The sequence below is a fragment of the Peromyscus eremicus genome, chromosome 8b (assembly GCF_949786415.1).
Source record: "Peromyscus eremicus chromosome 8b, PerEre_H2_v1, whole genome shotgun sequence".
Classification (NCBI taxonomy): domain Eukaryota; kingdom Metazoa; phylum Chordata; class Mammalia; order Rodentia; family Cricetidae; genus Peromyscus; species Peromyscus eremicus.
This window is the reverse complement of record NC_081424.1, coordinates 53,889,730-53,915,362: the sequence shown is the minus strand read 5'-3', so window position 1 is coordinate 53,915,362 and position 25,633 is coordinate 53,889,730. Positions and strand designations below refer to the sequence as shown.

Here is a 25,633-nt window from a genome sequence, read left to right as displayed (position 1 = left end):
TCCAAGCTCTCTGCATACATGTGGTACATGTACACACATGCAGGCAAGCACTCATACATATAAATTAAATCTTGAGAAAATTAACTTGGAATGGACCATAGACTTATATAAAATATAACACAGAACTGTCTTAGAATCATAAGAAAAGATGACATGATGTGGGCAATTTTTTTTTTTTTTGAGAGAGAGGGTTTCTCTGTGTAACAACTCTGGCTTTCCTAGACCTTGCTTTGTAGACCAGGCTGGCCTCGAACTCACAGAGATCTGAGAGCCTCTGCCTCTGAGTGCTAGGATTAAAGGTGCGCACCACCACAGGCATACAGTGGTTTTTCAGGATGTAAAATTCAATAACCACAAAAGAGAAGAAATTGATAAGATAGAGTCTATCAAAGCTGCTCATCAAAATGTGGTTTTAAGGAAATAGTCAAGTCACAGACTTGGAGAGGATAGTTGCAGTGTGTCTGTACATACATTTGATAGAAGACTTACTTCCAGAGTATATAAAGAACTGATAGCCAACTTAAGCAGGCAAAAGACGTGAAGAGATAATTCAACAAAAGACTACATGAATGGCTAACGTTTCACTTGAAAAGATGCTCAGCATGGTTTTCTGGAAATTTCATAGTGAATGATAGTGAGATCTGTAGTGTGCCTACCAAGAAGGCTAAAAGCAAGCATCAGCAAGCATGTTGGACAGCTGGAACCCTTTGCTTTGCTGGGTGCAATATAAAATGTTGCAAATGTGCTCAAAAACATTGAACATTGTTTTCTGACCCAGCAATCTCACTCCTGGGGCATTTATTGAATAAGTATGAAAACATGTCTCCAAAAACTTGTTTCACAGTGCTCAGAGGAGCTTATGGTAGGCAGAATGCTGCTGCCCCCCAAAATGCACATGCCACATTGCCTGGAACCTGTGATTATATTTTATGTAAATAGCAAAAGGCATTTCGAAAGCAGAACTAGGTTTACAGACTTTGAATAGATTTTTTAACATAAAAATGATCCTTACTTAGTTTTATACAAGTATATAATAATGTATTTGATCATATTTACTCCTCATCACCCTCTCTTATTCCCTTTAGGTACCAGTTTCCCTGATTAGTGTTAGCAGGCTCCATATTGGCTTTCTCTGTCTCCATTCCCCCTCTTCCCATCTCACTATGCAGACCTGCCTGGCTAGCCTGGAACTCTATGTAGCCCAGGCTGGCCTTGAACTCACAGAGATCCACCTGCCTCTGCCTCCTGAGTGCTGGGATTAAAGGTGTGTGCCACAATGCCTGGCTTAAATCTGTTTAAAAACAACTACAAATTTGGGGTACTATTACTTGGCATTGTATAACTGACAGCATTACGTGACAGAGTCAGTTCGGAACCCTGCAGTGGCCCCTCTTCCGTACTCTCAGTAGAATGCGTTGACAAAACCAGTAAGAGGAAATTGGAGAAGCACTCAAAACTAATTCCCCCAGCCTGGCAATGATGGCACACACCATTAATCCCAGCACTCAGAAGGCAGAGGCAGGCAAATCTCTCTGAGTTCGAGGCCAGCCTGGTCTACACAGCAAGTTCTAGGACAGCCAAGGCTACACAGAGAAACCCTGTCTCAAAAAAAACCAAAAAATAAAAGTAAAAAATGAATTTCCCCAGTAGACATTTGTAGAGCACTCTGCCTGTTCTTTCCAAGTACTTCTGGGACAGTCGTCAAAATAGAGCCCGTTCCGTGCTTTAGCATAGACCCAGGCAAGATTGGAAAGGGTTGAATTTATTGAAGCCTGCTCTTAACCACAGTGGAATTAAGCTAGAAATAATATAGACATCTGGAGAAATCCAAACTGTTTGAGAATTAATCCCACTCTTTATGGGTTGGCTGAGCTTTGATGGGATAGTCTTGAAGGACTGTATTCCAGGAAATAGGCTGAAAAATGTCTTCCCATGACACCAAGGAAACAGTGTGAAACTTGGTTTTACCAGTAGCATAAATAAGTGGACCTTAGAACTGTGTGTGTACACACGTGCATGCAGGGGTATGACTGTCAATGTCAAGTGACTTTAATCACCCTCTACCTTATTTTAAGAAAATTTGTATCACTATTTTATTTAGTATTTGTGTGTGAGGGGTGGGTATGTGTGCCGCAGGACCTGCGTAAAGATTGATGACATGCAGTTCATTCTCTTTCCACTGTATGCATCCCGGGGATCCACTCTGGCTACCTGGTGGCAGGCACTTTCTCTTCACTGAAAGATCTCCTTGGTGACATCTTAGTTTTTGAGACAAGGTTTCTCTCCAAACCTGGAGTTGACCAATTTGGCTAGACTTGCTGGCAACCAGCAAGCCCCAGGAAACCTCCTGTTGCTTCCACAGTACTGGGATCATAGGCACATGCTGCTGCCCAGGCTTGTAACACACCTCCAAACTCAGGTCCTCATACTTTCCTTACAAGCATTTTACTGGCTGAACCATCTCTAGAGCCTTGGAAATGAAAACTCTTTAAGTCCAGCTTTTGAGCCTGACAGTTGTAAGTATCTGTGATAGTTTGTGGAGATATTTCACACTGCATATAGATCAGAGGACACAGGACTCTCACAGGAAACAGCCCACAGAAATGAGCTCTTAATCAAAGATGATAAACCCTGAGTCAAACATACCACCACAAGGGCTAGGTAGCCCTAACTACTAGAAATAGAGTTCCAACACAGAGACTTACATTTACAAAAAGTGCTCAGGAGGCAGAGGCAGGTGGATCTCTGTGAGTTGGAGGCTAGCCTGGTCTACATAGTGAGTTCCAGGACATCCAGGGCAATGTAGAGAGACCCTGTCTAAAAAAAAAAAATTATAAAATGTAAAGGAATATTTAGAAATGGTACATTAGCTCCTTGCAACATCACATACCGTCCTGAGACCTAATGGCCCAAACTGCCATTTCTGACTCAGCTGTCAGCAGATCTGTGGGTCGGTTGGGCTGGTTAGACTGGAGTGGCCTCGCCTGCCTGGCGGTTAATGCTGGCTGTTGGCTGGCATTTGCCGGCCGCCTAGTGGGAATTTGCTGCTTCTCTCCACGGCTGTTGGGCCTTCATTTATCAAGAGCAAACATGCATTAGATATGCTTGTGATCTCTAAAGGATGTTTAAAAACATTAAATGTCCATGTGGGGATTCTGCTTAATAGCTTGATTTTTCCTGATTTCCCATTAATTACAGCTCAGAATTGAACACAACTCAAAGAATAATGGAAGTGCCAGCAAAATGTATCCTAGTAAAGTCTGGTTTAATTTCCGGGGTGGAGCCCTTAGTTGAGATGTTTTTTCTTAGTTTTGAGTAATCTAACTGCGGGCAACCCACTGTGATAGGGACATGTCCTTGGGGTCTGAAGAAAGAGTTTGAAGTGTATACCAAATGACTCTTGTTACATTACTTTCCTGCACAGGATGTCTCTTGTGATAGTGATATGTCCTTAGAGTCAGAAAAAAGGTTTTGTTTCTTTGGTTTTTTTTGTTTTTGTTTTTGTTTTGCCAAGACAGGGTTTCTCTGTGTAGTTTTGGTGCCTGTCCTGGATCTTGCTCTGTAGACCAGGCTGGCCTGGAACTCACAGAGATCTGCTTGGCTCTGCCGCCCGGGTGCTGGGATTAAAGGTGTGCACCACCACCACCTGGCAGGAAAAAGGGTTTTAAGTGTATACCCAGTCATCCTTGTCCCATTACTGTCCTACACAGGATGTCCCTTGGTGCCTATTGTATCATCTGCTGCAGAAGAATAGGAACCTCTGCTCCCCGTTTAAAATGTCACACGTCCTGGAGAAATATCCGTGAGTACAGTTCAAGGAACACCATTTTCTAGTAGACATGTTGATGGGATTGTGGCCACTCTCCTGGAGTTCATTACAACACTAACGGCCCATTCTGAATTCACTTGCTTATGTCCTCTGTACCGATGGTTCACACTACATTTGTGAGCCCAGAGCCACACAAGATCCTTCTTCTCGGGAACTCTTAACCCCCCTTGTTTGTCCTGTCAATTCCTGCTCACTTTTCCAAACTTAAGTGCCACTGCGTTCTCATTCAGCATATGCTTACTAAGCCCTTGCAGAGCCAGGTACCTCGACTAGGTTCTGGAGATACAGTGCTGAGCAAGGAGAACCTTCTCCTTGCCCTATGGAGACGTGGCATCTTCTCTGATCTGCCCCACATTGATGCCTGGCACCTTAGGCCAGGGTGGAACCACCATTTGCCGTTTAGTAGAATCAGTGTGGAACTCGTTTAATTGTCTGGCTTCTCCCATGGACTAAGCTCGGAGAGCAGTGTCTTCATTTTTCTGTCCCATTGCTTATTGTCACCTATGTCATGCAGGAGGTGTTCCCACAGTGTTTGTTGACTAGAAGGATGAAATAACATATCTCCCCTGAGCACTGATTCTTTTATTTGTATAACAAGTGCAGAATGTTTGAGTACACTGTGAAGATGTGTCTTTGCCAAGGCACCTTCTGATTGGTTTAATAACATGTTGAATGGCCAATAGCTAGGCGGGAGAGGGTAGGTGGGACTTCTGGGGAGAAGGAGGAAGAGGAAAAGGAATCTAGGCGTGCAGGAGATGCCGGGGAGACCCTGAAGAGGTTGGACATATGGTACAGAGTAGAGGTAACCAAACCTCATGGCAGAACATAGATTTAAAAAGCAGGTTAATTTAAGTTATAAGAGCTAGTGGGATAAGCCTAAGCTAATGGCCAAGCTTTCATAATTAAGTCTCCATGTCGTTATTTGGGGGCTGGTGATCCAAAGATAGTCTGACAACAAAGCCAACTACAAACAAGGCTGACCTTCTCATCCTTCAATTATTGACAACATGTATTGACTCTGCACCAGGTGCTGTTTTCAGCTCTGAAGTTACAGTGTTGAGTAAGATGAAGTCCCTGTCCTCAAGCTGTTTCCTTTGAAGCTTTAAGATAGACCATTGGAGTTGGGTATGGTGGAGCATGCCTTTAATCCAAGCGTTTAGGAGAGAAAGGCCAGCCCCAAACACAGAGAGCAGGCTAGCTGGGATTACGTAGTCAGACCCCGTCTCTCCAAACAGAACTAAACAAAAATATGTTGGGCTGGCAAGGTGACTCAGTGGATAAGAACGGTTCCTGTGCAAGTGTGAAGACCTGAATTCAAATTCCCAGAACCCATCTAAGTAAAAAGCTGAGTGTAATACATGCACCTGTACCTCCAACACTGAGGAGTGTGGGGCAGCTTATCCCACTAGCTCTTATAACTTAAATTAACCTGCTTAACCTGGGGATTTCTGGCTGCCAGCCTAGCTCCAAGGTCTGTGAGAGGTCTTGTCTCAGTGGAATAAAGCAAAGAACATAGAGAATGATAGATGTCCTCCAATGGCCTCCATCCCCATGCATGGGCATGTGCACCTGTACATGAGAGAAGGCATGCATTCGCACACGCACACGCACACGCACACACATACACACGCCCCCCCCCCCCCCCACGTGTTTACAGTAGATGTTTACGGAATTCTAGGGAATTCTGATTCTGAATTTTACATATAAAAATAAGCAGGAGCAGCAAAGCACACCTTCTACTTTCCTTCTCTCAGCATTCCCAGTATAGCAAACTTGAGAACATTGTGTTTACCTCTAGTGAGGGAGAAAAGGAGGGACGGTAGGAAGATTGCAAAGAAACATTCCAGGAGGTGTAGCAGGAATCTTAAAGGGTCTTATTAATAAGATCAAACCTGGAGCCAGATATTGGGGTGAATGCTGGAAGATCAAAGAAGCAGAACAAGCCACAGCTACCTCACCTTGCCAGTTCCTCAGCTGATCCTGTTTCCTTTAGACTGGAAGCCTCTGTGTCCTCATATCCGAATGGCTCTCAGCTGAACTGTGCTGCTAGAAGCCTGAAAGCTTAAGCAGCCAAATGCTTCTAGTTCCTGTTCCTCACGCTTTATATATCTTTCTGTTTTTGCCATCACTCCCTGGGATTAAAGGCTCACTTCTTGGGATTAAAGGCATGTGTCACCATGCCTGGCTTTTTCCAATGTGGCCTTGTACTCACAGAGATCCAGAGGGATTTCTGCCTCTGGAATGCTAGGATTAAAGGCGTGTGCTACCACTGCCTAACCTCTATGTTTAATATTGTGGCTGTTCTGTCTCTGACCCCAGATAAGTTTATTAGCGTGCACAATATTTTGGTGAGTACAATACCACCACAAGGAGGCTGGGATGTAGCTCAGGAAGAGCATGTGCTCACACGCACAGACCCTGTGTTTGATGCCCAGTGTTGAGAGGCACACTGAAAGGCCAGCAAGAAGCCTCAGGTGGTAGCATTAGAGAAGAAAACACTGGATGCTCCCCGAATCTCCATGTTGAAGGCCAGAAGAGGACACCAGAGGGCCATCTTGGAATCAGAACTGTCCTAGAGAGTTGCAGGCAGGAAGCTCTGTGTCTTACCTCTTCAGACTTCCTCATCCCTGTTCTTGACCTATGGTGAAGGTCCATCAGTTCCTGGGGGAAGTGCCTCCCTTCTAGATCTCCATGTGTGTCTGACTGTAGAGCTTGGCCAGCCTTCCCACTCAGCAGTCTAGGATTTGAATATTTTGCAATGGGTGTGTACTGAATGGGCAACTTTCTGCTAATAAGATTTAAAAATAGATATTTAAAATGTCTCCAAGGTCCAAACAAAAATTTATACTCTTGTTGCGTATATTTTTAAATGGGGCCTTGTGATCTCTGGTGCTTTAGCTACAACGTACACTGTGATTATTTGGAGGAAAAGTCATTGTAATGTTTCTACTCGACAGAGAGTCCCTCTATAATGGGTGGGAAGCTTGGTGACCCTCCTAGTGGTCATGCTCAGTACAAGGCTGTGACCCTACACTGTACTCAGTGTATCCCTTGTGACTTAATTTGGGGGAACAGAACAGGAGCTTGAAGGATGTGTGTGGAAGCCATAAGCATAAATCATACATCTTCCTCAGTGCTGCCATGTATTATAGTGGCTGATAATAAATACAATGTGTAATGTAATGTATTACCTATATAACAAGAATACAATTTTTGACCCAGTTATACACAAAAGGTTTACACTGTTGCCTATTTCTTGTCATACTTTAAAAATGAAATCATGTTGCCTTTTCCTCTTTCTTTTTGAAGGGAATATAATAAGAGTCACTGGATCCCTCCTTTTAGGGTAAGTATCAGTGAACAGTTAATGGCTTCATGATCTACTGTTGGAAATCTTAGCAGAAGTGACTTGTAGATAGCATGGAGTAGCCATGGATATGGTCAGAAGGTTGAACATGCCTTTGTAGAGGAACATATGTGTACATATTTATAAGACGTGTAGGGGCATTGCATGTAGTAGATTCACACGTAGAGTGCCCTAAGTGTCCATTTGCAGGGGAGTGGGTAAATAAGTCGTGGTAAGTGTGTTTACGTCATGAGGGAACCGTATGTACAGACGACAGTGTGGGTGAGTCACACAAACACAGTCTGAACAGAAGAACACATCTAGCCTGAGTCCGTTCACACGAAGCTCAAAATCAGACCAAACAGAACACTGTTGTTTAAGGATGTACACACAGTGGCAGACACATGATGCAAAGTGATGACGTGATGATTATTGCTACCGATCGGCTGTGAAAGAATGAGAGAGAGCGCACTGTGGGCTTTGGGGCACCGCGAACCTTCTATTTCTTCCTCGGATATAATCATGCAGCCGTTTGCTGTTATTTTAAACTGAGATGAATGTGTACACTTATGTCCCTGTGTGCATATACATGTAAAATCACACTTGTGTGCTACTGTATGCTGTGTTTCCTAGTAAAATAGAAAACAGTGCACTGTGAAAAGTTAGATCCCAATTTATGATGTTTTTTGTTTCTTTTTAGGGGCTCTTTATTTCTTACATATGAAGTTCTGGCCCTGAAAAAGTCTTTAACGTTAGACACTCAGGTGGTGGAAAGAGAAAAAATGAAGTCTTACATCTATGTGCACACAGTTCCCATGGACAAGGCAGAAAATCGTGGTAAGATACCTCCATCCTTCTAAAAGTGAAGCTAGCTATTAAATGTGGAAGTGGGTCTGTTTAGAGAACCGTGCTGACAGGGTAAGCTCAGCCTTCTGGAAGAGTCAGCAGAGCCAGGCTCCTAAGTGTCTTAGTCACTGTTTTGTTGTGGTGAGAAGAGGCTGTGACCAAGACAGCGCTTATACAAGGAAGCATTTGACTGGGGGCTTACAATTTCAGATCATCATGGCAGGGAGCATGGTGCTGGAGCTGTAGCCGAGAGCTACATCCTGATCCAGAGACAGGTGGAGAAACTGGGCCTGGCATGGGCTTTTGAAACCTTAAAGCCCACCCCCATTGACACACTGCCTCCAACAAGGCCACACCTCTTAATCCTTTCCAACAGTTCCATACCCTGGTGACTAAGCATTCAAATACATGAGCCTACAGGGACCACTGTTATTCAAGCCACCACACCAAGCATTAACTAATGACCAGATTTGGGGCTTCTGTGTTTCCCCAGGTCTTCAGCTCCTTTAGAACAAAGTAAGAACTGGCTAAAGCCCTTGTGTCTGACCCCGAGTTCCTTCTTCAGTGAGGGTCATCAGTTCAGGTTGGCAAGTACAAATGTTTGTTTTGTCAATTAGCTCAGAGTCCATCATGCTGCAGGGGGTAACTCATGCAGTCGAACTCATGAAACACATTGAGAGATATGAATTCACCGTATTTATTGCTGCCATCTGTCACAAAGGCTGAGTGGTCTGTCCATGCTGGTTAGGACACCCCTTCTCAAGGCAGAGGTTGCTTGCAGGCCTCTTGGTTACTTGATAGATGTGGTAGTTTAGCTCAGAAGAGAGTCTTTCCCTTAGCTCTGGGCAGCCTGGTGAGCCCCTACCATACCCTGCCTTGCCTGTCTGTCCTAAGATGTCAACCCTCACATTCCTGCATGGGATGGGCTCCTCTGCTCCTTCTGAACTGTATTATCACCACCCCATCTTTATTGCATTACCTCCCTGGACTTCAGCATCCATTAGGGCTACTTACAGTTTCAATGTGGAGACTGTTACCACCTCTTATAATTTACCTGTCTGGTGAGGCTCAGCCTCACTCTTAAGGCATTTCCAAGTTCAGTTCTAGGTCAGCTATTTACAAGGAACATTCTTGTGAGTATTAATCAGCTTCCGTTATTCAGGAGGAATAACTATAGTTACTGTTCTCATTTTCTCCTTGATCTTTTCCTGGAGTCCAGGCCATTCTGTGTTCCCATAATAAATACTTGCGTTTTCAGTGACAATAAGAGGTCAAAGGTGGGTTGTTTTTTTTTATGTTCTTTGCTATTAACTTTGGAGCCTGGTGTATGTATTTCTTTTTGAGGTACTGGAGTGCGATATTGAAAGTGCACACTTGGTCTTACTTGCTGCCATCATTTTAGGGCTTGTTTGGCAGGCAAGAAAAGAACTTCACAAAGCAGTAAGGAAAGTGTTGACAGCATCAGCCAGGGTACTGCGGAGCCCATTTGCTGGTACGTGTAGACACGTGAGTCCTCATCACTGGTCTGGAGGTCCTGTGGACAGCCACCCCAAGACTAAAAAACATTCTTAGGCTCATATTTTACTAACTGTAGGAATCTGGCTGAGGGACATCCTCTTGGCTGTATTTAATTTTACAGCTAAGGGCTTTGAACAGTTTTCCATTTTTGTGTCTAATTATATTAAGATAGTTGTAAGCAACTGCTGAGAATGAGTATTCTTTTACAAAATATTCAGAATTTAAAATGTGTAAGAAAATCACTCCATGCTTTCTCATACTGAAACTATTGCATCAACAATGTGAATGTTATTTTTATAATCAATCAAATCTCCAATTTGGAGTTAGCTCGAAAATGCTGTCTTGGCTGGGCATGGTAGTGCATGCCTTTAATCTCAGCACTTGGGAGGCAGAGGCAGGTGAATCTCTGTGAGTTCGAGGCCAGCCAGGGCTACACAGAGAAACCCTGTCTCAAAAAATCAAAAACATAAAACTAAAACTAAAATGCTTTACATCCCAATCTCTTTACAAAGTTGATATCATGAAGAGTAGACAGGAGGATTTTCTAGAATTAAGAAAGACTAAAGAGATCTTATCAAATCCCCTATAAAACTCTTTTACAGTAACATTTGTATGTGGAGTTTGCCTGGATTTTAGACTTTCGTGAGTGCTCCTGGATGTGATGATAACATCATGATTATATGAAAGAAATAAATTTTTTTTTTTTTTTTTTTTGAGACAGGGTCTCTCTACCTAGCCCTGACTGTCCTGGAACTCACTCTTTAGACCAGGCTGGTCTCAGACTCAGAGTTCTGCCTGCTCCTGCCTCCCAAATGCTGGAGTTACAGGCATGTGCCACCACACGCAGCAATAAATTTGTTCTTAGGAGACGCAGGTTGGACCTGAGAGGGTAGGAAGTCTTGTGTCTGCAGAGGTAGTTTACACACGTGCAGATGATTCAGTGTGGCGGAGTGACAGTTGCTGGTGCAAACGTGAGAGGCACGTGGGTGATAGTGAAAACGTATGCTTTCAGTTCTACATTGAGTCTACTTCAGACTAATGTTTTTAGTGGAAGAGAGAAAAAAAATGACCACATAATGAAAGATAGCATACAGTATTAAAAGTACACATGTAACACTCGTAGTAAATATAAAAAATAATACGACAGCTAAGATCAAACGTTTGGTCATCATCTGTATGTGCGTTTAACGCTCCATTGCAGTTTCTAACTAGTTACAGGTTAATGTCTATATAACCGTGCATATAAAAACATTTTGGAGCTGGGAAGATGGCTCAGTCAGTACATTGTTGCCCTTCATGTGTGAGGCTCCTAACCCAGAACCTCCATAAAGAGCCAGTGATTGGAGCCCACCCTGTGGTCTCAGCACTTGGGAGGCAGAGACAGGAGGCTGTATGGGGCTTTAGTGGCCAGACAGCCCAGCGGGATTGGCCAGCTGCTTCAATGAGAGTTTGATTCAGAAATGTGCAACATGCATACTCCATAGATGTCCAGATGTTGTCACAAGTGTTCATGTTGCCGTGTCTTGTGTGTGTGTGTCATGTTCTTTTGGCAAAGACTCTTTCAGCACAGTTGACATAGAAGACCATGACTGTGCCGTGTGGCTGCTCCTGAGGAAGAGCCAGGAGGACGATAAGGCCGCCCGACTGAAGGCTGTGCAGGAGATGTCGGAGGCCCACCACTGGCACAGTAAGGAGGCCCCGTGGGTTAACCACCTCTGTTCTGCTGTAAGAGAGACGGGGGTGAGGTTACGGGAGGGAAGAGTCAGGCAGTCTGAATACGGGAACACACACACTCTCTCAAACATTGAGAAAACTCCATGCTAAACTGGAGAGCCAAGTGTGTTTGGTAAGGGCAACTCCCAAATTGGGTATGTTCTACCAGAAAAAGATATGCTATTTCATCGAGAGAAACTCCTGATTCTGAGTTACCAGTTTTCACATTCGAACTTCAGATTTTTAAAGAAGTTACTCAGAGCATGACCTGGAGTGTTGAGGAGAATTGTGTGGTTGGTGGTAACTGAGCCACATTGGAAACTGAGCTTCCCGGGTGTGTGGTTGGTGGTAACTGTGAGTCACGTTGGATGTTGAGCTCCCAGGTGCTGTAGGTGCAACTGAGTTGTGAAAAATACTTGGGAAATTTGGAGTTACAAAGTTTTGGAACAGTTTAAGAATTGGGGTGCTTTCAAGTAGTTTTTTTCTTTACTTTTGTGATGACTCTGAGTTAATCTTGATGTTAACAAAAACCGTATTTTCACAACAGACTACCAGTACAGGATAATTGCTCAAGCCTGCGACCCAAGGACCCTTATTGGTTTGGCACGAAGCAAAGAAAGTGATCTTCGCTTTTTTCTCCCACCTCCTCCTCTGCCATCTTTAAAAGAAGTAAGCCAGCATGGGATCTAGGGAGTGGAAAGGGTTAATGTGTGGGTGCAAAGAAATAAGCACGGGGAACTGGATGGAAGGCTGAAATCTTCGTTTCCACAGGTCTATGACCCTCACAAGGGGCTTTTCCGCTGCCTTTTTCTGCCTTTGTGAGGTGAGAGAGTCTGTTCTGTTAGGTAACTCCATAGCATGTCAGTACCCAAGAGAGGGTGCCTTGTAGTAACTTTTTTTGTTGCTGTTTTGTTTTTGATTTTTCAAGACAGGGTTTCTCTGTGTTGAACTGGCTGTCCTGGAACTCACTTTGTATACCAGGCCACCTGCCTCTGCCTCCTGAGTGCTGGGATTGTTTTGTTTTAAGATTTATTTTTAGTTATGTCTGTGTACCTAGATGTGGGTATGGGCATGTGAGTACCAGTGTGGAGGGAGGTTGGAAGAGGGCAACAGATCCCCAAGAGCTGGAGTGACAGGTGGTTTTGAGCCACCAGACATGAGTGCTGGGAACCAAACTTGGGTCCTCTGCAAAGGGCATGCTCTTAACTGCCAAGTCATCTCTGCAGCCCACCTTGTTGTTTATAGATGAGATTTTTCTCATCCTGAGCACTCCTGACATCTTAGATCAAATACTTTTTTCCTGGAGGAGGCTGTTTTGTGTACCACAGGATACTTAGCAGCATTCCTGGACTCTGCTCCTAAGATGCAAGGAGCCCCCCAAGTTGTCTCCAGACATTGCTAAATCTGTCCTGGGGGTTAAAGTACCCCTGGGGAGACCCATGGCCAGAAGCACGTTGAACTAACTGCAGGTGTCTCGGGCACCTTCCTTAGATGAGAAAGCAACACTAAAACTTTGATGTAAACAATCACCTGAAAAACAGGAAAGTGAATACATAGACCATTAATTATCATGAAAAATGAAATGTTAACAGACTCCAGGCTTAGTGATACCTTTAATTATTAAGGGTATAGTTCATTTTGAGTCAAGATATCAAGAAGTTCCTAAGGTAAAAGTTGAGTTACAATTCCAACAGTCCTTTCCTTTTGTTTATTTTTAAGATTTTTCTTTTTTTTTTTTTCTGGTTTTTCGAGACAGGGTTTCTCTGTGTAGCTTTGCGCCTTTCCTGGAACTCACTTGGTAGCCCAGGCTGGCCTCGAACTCACAGAGATCCGCCTGGCTCTGCCTCCCGAGTGCTGGGATTAAAGGCGTGTGCCACCACCGCCCGGCTTATTTTTAAGATTTTATTTTGTATGTATGTGTGGGGCCTGCATGTATGTACGTACACTACATGCATGCTAGGTGTCCACAGAGGCCAGAAGAGGGCATCCAGTCTCCTGAACTGGAGTTACAGGTGGTTGTGAGCCATCATGTAGGTGCTGGAACCAAACCCATATCCTCTGCAAAAGTGGCTGTGCTCTTAATTATTGAGCCATCTTTCCAGCCCTTGTAATAGGTCTTTAAATGTGACAGCAGCCATGGCAGCGTAGAACCACAGACAAATGATTGTGCACCTCCACTTTTGTGGCTGCGTACTTTCCAGATCACGACCACTGTTCATCCTGCGTACTTAACGTGTATGTGTGACTTGCTCTGACTCTTGGGGTGTTCTTTTGTGACACTCAGTTGTTGGGTTTGTGTCTGAAGACTGTCTTTGCTTTCTATTTCAGGATTCCTCCACTGAAGAGGAGCTCAGGCATTTGCTGGCTTCTTTACCTCAGACAGAGCTCGATGAGTGTCTCCAGTATTTTACATCCTTGGCTCTCAGTGAAACCAGCCAGAGCCTGGCTGCACAGAAGGTTTGCTTATGTCTTATTCAGCAAATGGTTTGAGCACTCGCTGTTTTCCAAGACACTGTGCTGGGCCAGCATTTAGAACCTCAGTTGTTAGCCCGGTTATGGACTCTACTGTGCACTGGGCTGTGTGGTGTCCAGAATCAGCGAAAGATAACCATAGACATGGATAAGAAAGATTCGGGTTCCAGGAGTCCTCAGCTCAGCTTCTGAGCTCATTTATTGTTTTGTAGGAGCAAACTCTGGTGTTGCACCTTTAGAATCAACAGTCAGGATTGGGTACAGCTCAGCTATAGAGTGCTTGCCAAGCATGCTCTAGACTTGGGTTCAATCCTCAGCACTTGAGTTGAAGCATCTAGGCCTGTGTTCTAACCTGAACTCTAGATTTGAGAATCCAGCCTCCTCTCCTTGGAGTATAGCAAGACTCTGGAATTTAGTGGATCAAGCCTGCCTTCCCTTGATATAGCCCTTACCCTCTGGTCTTGGTCTGTTTGCTTAAGTTGCAGCCTAGCGGTCCTGCTCAGTCCTTCACGTGTACAGCCGCCAACAGCTGCAGGCCGTTGCTGTGGGGCACACATTGAGTCTATCCCCCTGACTTTCTACAGCCTCCTGTTCTTACACATCTCCTCTACCACGTTGGCTTTTGTTTCGTCTTTCACTTCCTCAGTGGTTTTCAAATCTTCCAGATTCCTGTCTTAGTGTCTTTTAGGGTGTTGGTTCCCGTTTGTGCTGGCGTTGGCTCTCCCTTGGGATTGTGTCTTTCCTTGGTTGTGCCTGTGGACTCCAGGTTCACTCTCAGATGAACGGACTGCTTTCTAGCGAGTTCCAAGGACCATGAATGATAGATTTGTTCTCACAAAGCAGGGTTTTTTTTTCTCTCCTTGATTGTCTCTTGGTGTTTTCCCACTTGAAGGAATTCTGTGGAGGGACACATGAAATGTAAGCAAAAAATCAGTAAGCAGAGACAGACAGGCAGAGACAGAGATAGAAAGACACACAGACACAAAATCTGTGTGTGGCAGGAGTGGGCAGAGGCAGCAGAGCGCGGTGGGCAGAGACAGCAGAGCAGAGTGCAGTGGGCAGAGGCAGCAGAGCAGAGTGCAGTGGGCAGAGGCAGCAGAGCAGAGCGCGGTGGGCAGAGGCGGCAGAGCAGAGCGCAGTGGGCAGAGACAGCAGAGGCAGCAGAACGCGGTGGGCAGAGACAGCAGAGCGCGGTGGGCAGAGACGGCAGAGCGCGGTGGGCAGAGACGGCAGAGCACAGTGGGCAGAGACAGCAGAGGCAGCAGAACGCGGTGGGCAGAGGCAGCAGAGCGCGGTGGGCAGAGACAGCAGAGCGCGGTGGGCAGAGATGGCAGAGCACAGCGGTGAGCAGAGACAGCAGAGGCAGCAGAGCGCGGTGGGCAGAGGCAGCAGAGCGTGGTGGGCAGAGACGGCAGAGCGCGGTGGGCAGAGACGGCAGAGCACAGCGGTGAGCAGAGACAGCAGAGGCAGCAGAGCGCGGTGGGCAGAGACAGCTCTGTTGTGGATTTTAAAGAAATTTTTATGATTCATAAGGTTGGGGACATATTCATGGGGTAAGATGACCTTTCCCCCTTCTACATCATGGTGGATAAGATCTCCCTTTTATGGAATTTATTCCCATGATCCTCTGGAAAAGCCTACAAAGAGGAGGATGCAGACCCTTTGTTAGTGCACGTGTGGGAAAATGCCCTGGTGCCTTAGTTTTTGATCTTTGAGGAGCAGCCTGTCGTAACTTCAAGAACATTTGACTGCAAATGGGCTCTCTGAACATCAGGAGCACAGCTGCCGAGCACAGCTGCCGTCGCATATCCAGCTCCCTTTGACACTGCTCAAGGACCATGATGGATCTGATAGCTGAAGCGTTAATCTAATTAATCTTATCAAAAAATCAGGAATCAAATATTGGGGTTAAAAACCTGAAAGCTCAGAGAAGCCGGGGAGCAGCCACTGTCTCTTCCTACCTCTTCTGTTCCTTCGACCAGAAGGGCCAAGAGCCTCTCTCTGCCCCGTCTTTCGACTTCCTGTCTCCAGTCCTCCAAACCACACTGGTTAATTTAGGTCAGCTAGTGGCTGGCCCCGCCCTCTGATTCCAGACAAGCTTTGTTTGTCAGAACACAATCGAAACATCACAGAACAGATAGTCTATTGGTTAAGACATTTTGTTAGTTTTGAGGTTTCATACTGTAGGCTGGGCCAGTGTTTTCCGGGAAGAAGAATGCAGGATGGAGGCTGGCTGTAGGATTCTCGTCGCCCAGCTCCCCCACTCCAGTCTGTCTTCTACATCACACTTGATGGCAGTTTTTCCCATGCCCTCTTAGGACATTTCAAGTCCTTGCTTTGGGTGGAGATCTCAGACGTAGCCCCACAAGAAAGCCCAGAGAAGGCATCTTCTCCACTGAACACAGTTGAGGTACTATACTCTTTATATTCTCAGCCCTTGCTCATCTCCCAGACTTTTCCCTCCGTCTCCAGTTCTAGCCCCCAGGGTTTCTCTTGATTTCTTTTTTTCCCTGAGAGCTTGCCCGTGTCTAACAGCATTTGAAACAATTTGTGCGTTTTCCTGGATGCCCAACTGAAGCTCGTCTTCCTCAGTGTAGCCAGGTGATCTTAGAAACCTGAGTGAGAGCTGCTCTTGTCCCTGCCTAAAACCGTCCAAAGGCTTCCTGCTCTATGGTGAGCCCCATATGTTTCTTGTTGAAGGCATGCATAGACTCCTTATCAACATGGCTGCCTTCAGGTTGGAACCAAGGGTGGCAGGCAGGAGCATCCAGTAGACAGTTGTGGGATGTAAAGCCTGTCCAATGGCAAAGGGTGTGAAAGCTGATGGAGTTCTTTACACAGGTCAGAGGGCAAAGCTGGGTGTGGTCTCATCAGTGTTGACAATGCTCCTCGGGAGCACAGGATGCTGTCTCATCAGAGTACATGATTCTGCTATCAGCACCACTCTGGATACCGTTCATAAGACTTAGTATCTGGTAGTGCTTGCCACTCTTCATTTTATAATTTAGTGCGTGTGTGTGTGTGTGTGTGTGTGTGTGTGTGTGTGTGTGTGTGTGTGCGCGCACAGGGGTCAATATCAGGGATCGTTGGCTATTTCTTTCCACCTTACTTTTTGAGACAGAGTGTCCTATTGAATCTGCAGCTTGCCAGTTCAGCTGGACTGGCTGGCCAGCAGGCTCCTGGAATCTGGGTGTGCTCTCCCTCCCGTACCCAGAACTGAGGTAACAGATGTGCACCACCTACCTGCTTTTTGTGTGGGTGCTGGGGGTTGGAGCTCAGTTCTTCACACTTGTGCAACAAGTCTTTTACCTACCGAGCCATCTCCACAGCGCCTGACTACACGTCCTCTCCCACATGAGCTTCACTTTCAACTGGGAAGAATTCAGAGCCATCCTGTTTTTAATATTTTTGTTTAGTGATGCTTTTCCATTAAAGACTTCTTTTAGTATTAGGTTTTCAGTTGACTCCACTACCATAGCCTGTATGAATTAGTCAGTGCTGAAGGAGATGACGCCAGAATGACCAGTGGATAAAGAATTGACTACCAGGAGAGGGCGGAAATAAAGATGGGAAAAGATGTCAGAATTGTTCTGGGAATCACCTGATGTCTTTTCTATTTAATAAGCAATAGAAGTTTGCATAACATTCCCTTTACATTTTCAAAGTATCTTGAGACATTTACATATTTGACATTCTTTTTTTGTTGTTGTTGTTTTCGAGACAGGGTTTCTCTGTGTAGTTTTGGTGCCTGTCCTGGATTTCGCTCTGTAGATCAGGCTGGCCTCGAACTCAGAGAGATCCACCTGCCTCTGCCTCTGAAGTGCTGGGATTAAAGGCATGCGCCACCGCCGCCTCCCGGACTACATATTTGACATTCTTAATTTGAATATATCACACATTTGCATATTGAAATCCCTAATTTGAATATGTTATACATATGTTAACAGGAAGCTGAATCTGTAAATACTTTGTCTTAACTTCAGGGAGGACTCTGGTGTTTTGGAGGAAATGGACTTCCTTATGCAGAAAGCTTTGGAGAAGTTCCCACCGCCACAGTGGAAATGTTCTGCCTAGAAGCTATAGTAAAGCATTCAGAGGTAACTTGCATTCCAAAATAAGGCTTTTCATAGTTACTTGGACACATATTTGGGAGTGGGGAGAAGTGGAGAGGAGGACCTTGGACGAGTTAGGGAGGAGTAAGCAGTAAATATGATAAAAATACACTGTATGTGGCTATGAAATTCTTAAAAGAATTAGTAAAAATATTATATTTTTAAAATTCCACTTTTAGCCGGGCGGTGGTGGCGCACCTTGGAGGCAGAGGCAGGTGGCTGTGCAGCTAAGTTATGAGTACTGTTAATGTCTAGGCACTTTGGCTTCATGGTCGTCACAGTTTGCTTACTTATTAGACAGGATCTTGCTATGTATCCTTCTGCAGCTGTATGCCACCATGCCCAGCTATAGTTTGATTAAAAAAAGGCGGGGGGGCAAAAAGCCTAGTGGTACCCACAGATGAGGTATAAGCATCACCTGGGAAACATGTTAGGCACAGTGTCCATTACATTGCCTGTGATGTTTAAACTAAGCAGATCTGGTGTGGAGTGCAGGGATTGGCATTTGCCACCGGCATCCTCACCCACAACTGTTCTCAAGGTTCTGAGCTCGCCACTTTAACCCAAGAAGGCCAGCCCTGACTGAAGTGCACGGCTGTATTTAGTCATCTTTGATTCCCACCTGTGGAATGGGGCTGAGGCAGAAACAAGAGGGACTGTGGGAACCCTCCCTGGAGGTGTGAAGCAGGAATAAGGGGCTGTAGCACAGGAGGGCTGTGGGAACCCTCCCTGGAGGTGTGAAGCAGGAATAAGGGGCTGTAGCACAGGAGGGCTGTGGGGACTCTCCCTGGAGGTGTGAAGCAGGAATAAGGGGCTGTAGCACAGGAGGGCTGAGGGGACTCTCCCTGGAGGTGTGAAGTGAACAGAGCTCTGTTAATTTGTGCTAGATACCCTCCCACTGTGACCACATCGAAGCAGGCGGGGGCTTGCAGCTCCTGCAGAGGCTCTACCAGCTCCATAAGGACTCCCCCAAAATACAGAGAAACATCATGAGGATCATTGGAAACATGGCCTTGAACGAGCACCTCCACCCTGCTATAGTCCGCTCAGGTAAGAGCTGTGTGCGCACTGAGGACCCTGGCACTGCCTCACCTGTGTTACATCAGTTTTTCAATAGACTGAAAGCTCTCAGGGTTCTCTTGGGTCCAAACAGTATGTTGTTTGGATAGTGACAAGGAATTGCTAGGGTTGTCTGTTCCACACTGAGGAGTCAGCATGTAGAACCATCACAGGAGAGCAGGCTTTGACATGAAGATTGTTGAATTATTGGTGTGATTTCGTTAACCAAGAGGCAGACAGCAAAGAGACCCGTTGTAGAACGAATTCATTTCCTCTGCAGCCTACGAGCTTCCTGGGAGGAGACACACATCTGCCTTCTTACCTTCTCGCTCTCTTTCCTCCTCCCTCCCTTCTAGCACTGTGAGCGCACAGATTACTCTTTACAAAGTTTTTAAGGTTTATAATTTATTACTGAACTTAATAAACTGATGCTAAATTGTCTCCTCTTTGGCTAGAGGGGGCCCAGAGAACTGATACACACATATTATACATATGATGTGTGTGTGTCTGTCTGTCTGTCTGTACACTTCTGTCTTAGTTACTTTTCTGTTGCTGCCATAAAACATCATGACTAAGGCACCGTAAGGAAGAAAGTGTATTTGACTTGTGGTCCCAGAGGGATGGGAGTCCGTCATGGCAGGGAGGCGTGGCAGCAAGCAGCCGGAGAAGGAAGCTGAGAGCTTCCACCCTGTACCATAAGCATGAAGCAGGGAGCATGAACGAGATGTGGAATGAGACTGTAAACACCCGAAGCCCACCCCCAGTGATACACATTTTCTGACAAGGCCACACCTCCTAAATATCCACAAACAGTACCACCAACCGTTCAAATATATGAGCCTGTCTGTGGGAGACATTCTCATTCAAACCACTGTGACAGATACATACACACGTATGTACACACACACACACACACACACACACACACACACACACACACACACACACTGTGCTGGCTGGTTTTGTGTGTCAACTTGACACAAGAGTCACGAGAGAGGAAGAAGCCTCAGTTGAGGAAATGCCTCCATGAGATCCACCTGTAAGGCATTTTCTCAATTAGTGATCAAGCGGGCAGGGCCCAGCCCATTTTGGAAAGTACCATCCCAGGGCTGGTGGTCCTGGGTTCTATAAGAAGGTGGGCTGAGCAAGCCAGTAAGCAGCACTCCTCCATGGCCTCTGCATCAGCTCCTACCTCCAGGCTCCAGCCCTGCTTGAGTCCTGTCCTGACTTGATCTGGAAGGGTAAGCCAAATAAACCCTTTCCTCCCCAACTTGCTTTTTGGTCATGGTGTTTCGTTGCAGCAATAGAAACCCTAACTAAGACACATATACACATAGACCTATATTCATACATAAATGGGAGTATACAGATACATGCACATATACCTTTGTATATTCATGCTTGTACATAGAAACTATGAATTAACCCTTAGGTGGTCTTTAGATCAGCAGATGTTGTTTTTATTGTTCTAAGTTGGGATCTCACTCTGTAATCCCGCCTGAGACTAAAGGTGTGCATGACTATTTAGGCTGTATGTAAGTCTGTGCACCACATGCATGCCTGCTGCTATGGAAACCAGGAGACGGTGTTGGATCCACTGGGACTGGAATCACAGACAGTGTGAGCTGCCTTGTGGGTGCTGGGGATTGAACCTGGGTCCTCTGGAAGAGCAGTACTCTTCACCACTGATCTGGCTCTTCAACCCAGATTAGCAGATTTTCATTTTAATGAATTCAAATCCAGAAATCAGAAAACTTTCTGAGAAGCATGAAATGGCCAAAATATTCACCTTTTAGAACTAAATATAACCTCTGTCCACCTGTGAGTTTTTACAACTCTTGGAAAATACCAAAACTGCTCTTTATTTTTCCTTCTTCCTCCATACTGTGAGTGTTCGTTCATTCCCTCCTTCTCCTTCCCCACCCGCAGGCTGGCCTTGAACTCACTCTAGCTGAGGCTGACCCTGAACTCCTGAAAGTCCTGCCTTCCCTCACGGAGTGCTGGACTCACAGCCATGCAGCACCACTTTTTTAAATAGCTCTTTAAGGTAGAAATGCTTATCGCTGATTGAGCCCCGCTTGTTTGCTGTCTGAGCTGTAATGAGCTGTTCAGTTGTGTGTGTGAACAACCTGGGCCTTGGGGCAGACCCGCCCACGCACAGCTGTTAGCATGTTTCCCTGCTGCTCTTGCTGCAGACGTGTCAGCGCCCGTGAGACTGGGGGGCAGTTCCATTGATAACGACGTTTTATTATAGTCTCGAGAACTGCCAGAATGAGATCCCGAGTGTTCTCACTACCAAAAGATGGCATGTGCAGTAACATACACCGAACACGTTTTAGAACAGTATAGGGGCTGGCGAGGTTAGTCAGTAGGTCAGGATACTTGCTGCCTAGCCTGATAATGTGAGTTCTGTCCCCAGAACCCACGTGGTTGAAGGAGAGAACTGACTCCACACATTGTCCTGACCTCCAAGTGCACCCACACCCTCACATGCATGCACACAAAGCACAAAACATGTTGCATACCATTACACACACAATTTTTATTTGTAAAGTAAAATAAAGTATGTGATGGGGCTGGGGAGATGGCTTAGCCATTATAGGCTAAAGCTCATGACCAAACAAGACAAAAAAAAAATATATATATGGTTGAGAGAAGAAATGAACAGTTCACAGAAGAAAACCAAAGTTGCTGTTGCTCTCAGACTACCCTGAACCCTGTGTTATGGCAGCAGTCATTAATTCTGCTCACTAACTGAAGTTTGGGCTGTATTCCGAGGGTAGGTGTGCACCTGCTCCGTGGGGCGGTCCAGCTGTGGGGTGGGAGGGACACATGCAAGTCAGACGCTGATTGGTGGAGCTGGGCTGGGAGCTCATCAGAGCTGTGAAGTAACTCACTGAGGTTCCACAGCACATAAGGGGACAGAAATTTGACCCCAAGTCTCTCGGACCTCAAGGCCCATATTCTGCTTTAAGTCGTGTGGTGTGTGTGTGTGTGTGTGTGTGTGTGTGTGTGTGTGTGTGATATACAAGTAGGTGCTTGTACATACTTGAGAAAACAGTTCAAACTGCCTTTTTTTCAGAGCCCTCTTCCACTCACCTGCCTCCTGAGAGGTAATGACCATTGATGAGTTTGGTGCCTGTATCTTTCCAGACTTTGTGTTCTTGTGTCTGTCTGTGTGTGCGTGCATGCACTTTTTGTACATATGTATGAAATCATACTGTCATCCATACTTCTCTTGTTCGTTTCTCCCCCGCAACCCCAGACAGGGTTTCTCCGTGTAGTTTTGGTGCCTGTCCTGGATCTCGCTTTGTAGACCAGGCTGGCCTCGAACTCACAGAGATTCACCTGGCTCTGCCTCCTGAGTGCTGGGATTAAAGGCGTGCGCCACCACCACCCAGCATCTGTTCGTTTCTTTTTAAAATAAATTTTGGAAATAAAATAAACAATAGTATTTTTTCTTTCTGAGCTCTAGGCTTGATAAGGGTTTTATCAAATTCATTAAGAAATAGTTTCCTTATTAGTCAAGTTTGTTGGTATGATTTCTGATCTTTATAACAACTCACTGATTTTTATAAAAATCATCATGGCATTCCATCCTCTTTTGAACTCACCTGTAGTAATGGCCATGTGTTTCACTTTCCTCCTTAGAGCTCCCTCAGAGGGTCTGGTGGGGAGTATCCCAGCTTCTTAGGACACAGTCGAGCTGGGGTGTTTGGGCTTCCTCACCCAGGACAGACACTTGAGCCTGGCCTTCCTCTCTCCTTTTCCAGTCTGAAGCATCTCTCTACAGTCTGAGATGGTTTGCATCAGTGCTTAGGATGTCTGTCCTTTTCCTCAGGTTGGGTTTCTATAATGGCAGAAGCTCTGAAATCCTACCACATTATGGAGGCTTCCCATGCTGCCAGAACCCTGGCTAATCTAGACCGAGAAACTGTGCGTGAGAAATACCAGGACGGAGTGTATGTGCTGCATCCCCAGTGTCGGACAAGGTGAGCATCACATGGATCTAAATGATCATTTTTTTTTTAAACTGGAAAGTGATTTTATTTGCAATTGAAAGAGGAGAAAGACCTTCAAAAGAGAGATCCAAGAAAGAAACTAGCGCCCATCTCTGCAGCTAGTCATCCCCCTTCTGTTCTCCGTTTCCCGCCTAGCTGTGCGCCCAGGACCAGGGAAGAGCTGTGGAAGGAAGGAGCACACAAGTAACCACCCTTGATTGCAGCCAGACCCTTTCCCGAACTAGATGAGGAGGAATGGAGAGCCCAGGGACGGACCCCCTGAGGGCCTCCCTGCCCACCTGCCTCCTTCACCCCTGGCATTTCTTAAGTCAACCTGGGAATGTACAATATTTGTTTGAACCGAACTCCAAGTCTCTCCTCACAGGAAATTAAAAATAGCAGTCGGTTCCTCCATCTGCACAGCTCCTTCAGTCTGACCGCAGGAGGTGCTGCCTAAAAGGGGAATGGCAGGGGACAGTGGCAGGGCCCCTCCCTCTGCCCCACAGCTGTCAGAACCCTGCTCCCATGCCCGTTAGTTTGGGGGCCTGCCTCACGACATCTCCTTTAGGGGAGCTGCATTCACTCTTGAGATGGGAGTGAGGCAGGATGAGAAGGGAGCAGGGTCCCAGGAGCAGGGCCAGGGCTTTGTGCTGGAGGAGCCCGGATGAGCAATCCCCCACACCATGGGAGACCCTGACAAGATCTCAGACTCAAGCTGTCTAGCTGTCGCCAGGATCCGGGGTCCCCTTGCAGGTCACCCCTTTAAAAAAATCCTCTGCAAAAAGAAAAATGGATTTATTGGTTCATTCTGACTGGCAAAGTCAACTTCTTATAGTCACAAAACAAGAAGGAAGTCATGAGTAAGTACATTTACCAAATATTCTGGTGGGAGCATCAGATGGGTGGGGGAGGGAAAAGCAGGGAAAACCCCAGAAGAGGTTCACCCATTACCTGGTGACATTTTAGCTTTTGGTTAGTGGAAACATTAGCATCTTTCTGGAGGCATTTGAATAAAATCAATTCATTAGGGTTTTTCCTCACACTTCAAAAACATTATTTCTGTAAAAAACAAACAAAAATGCATTTGTTTTTAAAAGTATCGACAAGAGACAGAAAAAGGAAAGCCAAAGATGAGCCCCCTAGTGGTGGAAGGGGGGAGTTTGGTTCCTGTTTAGTGTTTTGATAAGTGAGAGGAAAGAGCCCAGCAAAGGGAACAGCGCGGTCTAAAGGCTGGCCCTGGGCTGAGGAGCAACACAGAAGCTGTGCTGTAGGTGCCTTTCTCTCTTTTCCTGTATGTGGGAAAAGTCGAGCTTCGTTCTGTATCCGTCAGGAGTTCCCAGCCTTTAGCCATAGAAGCGCGGCCACACACCGCCGCTCTTGAAGCGTTTTTCCCTCACACCTCCGCTCTTGAACCGTTCCCTGCGCACACCTTGGGTCTCCCCATCATTTACTAGACCTGTGACTTTCCTTTTTGGATAAACTCTAGGACAGAATCTTATTTTAGCATACAGATTCTTATATCAAAGAATCTCCTTTGGTTTCAGCCTTATTTTAACCAAAAACTATTTTAACATTTTATGCTTATTTCTCAGACATGATGGTTCCTTATTTTCTTTAAAAAAACTTTTTTTGGTTTTTCGAGACAGGGTTTCTCTGTGTAGCTTTGCGCCTTTCCTGGGACTCACTTGGTAGCCCAGGCTGGCCTTGAACTCACAGAGATCCGCCTGGCTCTGCCTCCCGAGTGCTGGGATTAAAGGCGTGCGCCACCACTGCCCGGCTAAAAAAAAAACTTTTAAAGTTAGAAAAATATTATCTTGACGTATATATATTAGTTAATTAGTGAACAACTGAAGTCCTAATATCAGAGGTACTGCCTTTGCTAAAAAAAAAAAATCAACCTTCCGTTTGGATCCACAAAGCAACCAGGAGGATAAAGTCCGCTGTCTCTGCCTGCACTGTGGGCCACACTCCTGCCTGAGTCTCCTAGGCTTCTTAATACTCATGGAGAGTCTACCCAAATGGTCAGAGCTGAAGGCGTGTGTGTGTGTGTGTGTGTGTGTGTGTGTGTGTTTTACTGTCCTAAACTTCCAGTCGCTTTGCACCCTGAGGACAGCAGAATCCTGTGGGGCCACCCAGATGAGGATGGCCATCCTCGAGGGTGGGGCTGTAACGTCTTCCTGAGAACTGGTGTCTCCTCAAGCAGCAGGACTTCCTAGACTGGCCTGCCATGTAGAACCCAGACAGTGATCAAGGTGGTTGATCACTTGGCCTTGGCCAAGATGGTTTCGTTTTGTCAACTACTTGTATCTTTGTCCCAGTTTTTCTTGAACTTTAAAGCTCATGTCTGTGCCCCACCGACAGGCTTTGGGGTGCTCGACTCCTCTATTAGTCCTTCCCAATGCCACAGAGATGGAACTTTCACAGGCACACTAGGAGCAGTGGCTGCACCTGGCTTTCTGGTGCTGCTGGAGCTCAAACGTTTGTCCTAAAATTCCCAGTGCATGATGAACTAAAAGGAATTTGAACTAATTTTGGGTGATCACTTATGAGCTAATTTGAACTGAATGCTTTTGGGGGGAGCATCAAGTATATATACCATGTAATGTATCTCAATAGCACACAGAAATGTGTACATTGATAAATCAAGATGAAACAACCTTTATGTTAAAACTTATAAAGCAAAGCATATATACCAGTTTAAAAAGAGGGAGAATCTAAATTTTTAACAAAATGAATT

General features: G+C 45.7%; 1 protein-coding gene across 1 annotated transcript in view; it reads left to right on the top strand.

Annotated features, from left to right (window-relative positions):
• Positions 1-25,633, top strand: part of Serac1 (serine active site containing 1) — a 38,204-nt gene that overhangs the window by 1,966 nt on the left and 10,605 nt on the right. Inside the window, exons 2-11 of the mRNA XM_059272818.1 lie at positions 3,711-3,802; positions 7,139-7,175; positions 7,876-8,012; positions 9,424-9,513; positions 11,095-11,226; positions 11,800-11,921; positions 13,581-13,709; positions 17,708-17,821; positions 18,724-18,886; positions 22,737-22,887. Of these exons, the coding sequence (XP_059128801.1) occupies positions 3,712-3,802; positions 7,139-7,175; positions 7,876-8,012; positions 9,424-9,513; positions 11,095-11,226; positions 11,800-11,921; positions 13,581-13,709; positions 17,708-17,821; positions 18,724-18,886; positions 22,737-22,887 (1,166 nt within the window). The 5' untranslated portion in view covers position 3,711. The remainder of the gene's footprint in view (positions 1-3,710; positions 3,803-7,138; positions 7,176-7,875; positions 8,013-9,423; positions 9,514-11,094; positions 11,227-11,799; positions 11,922-13,580; positions 13,710-17,707; positions 17,822-18,723; positions 18,887-22,736; positions 22,888-25,633) is intronic.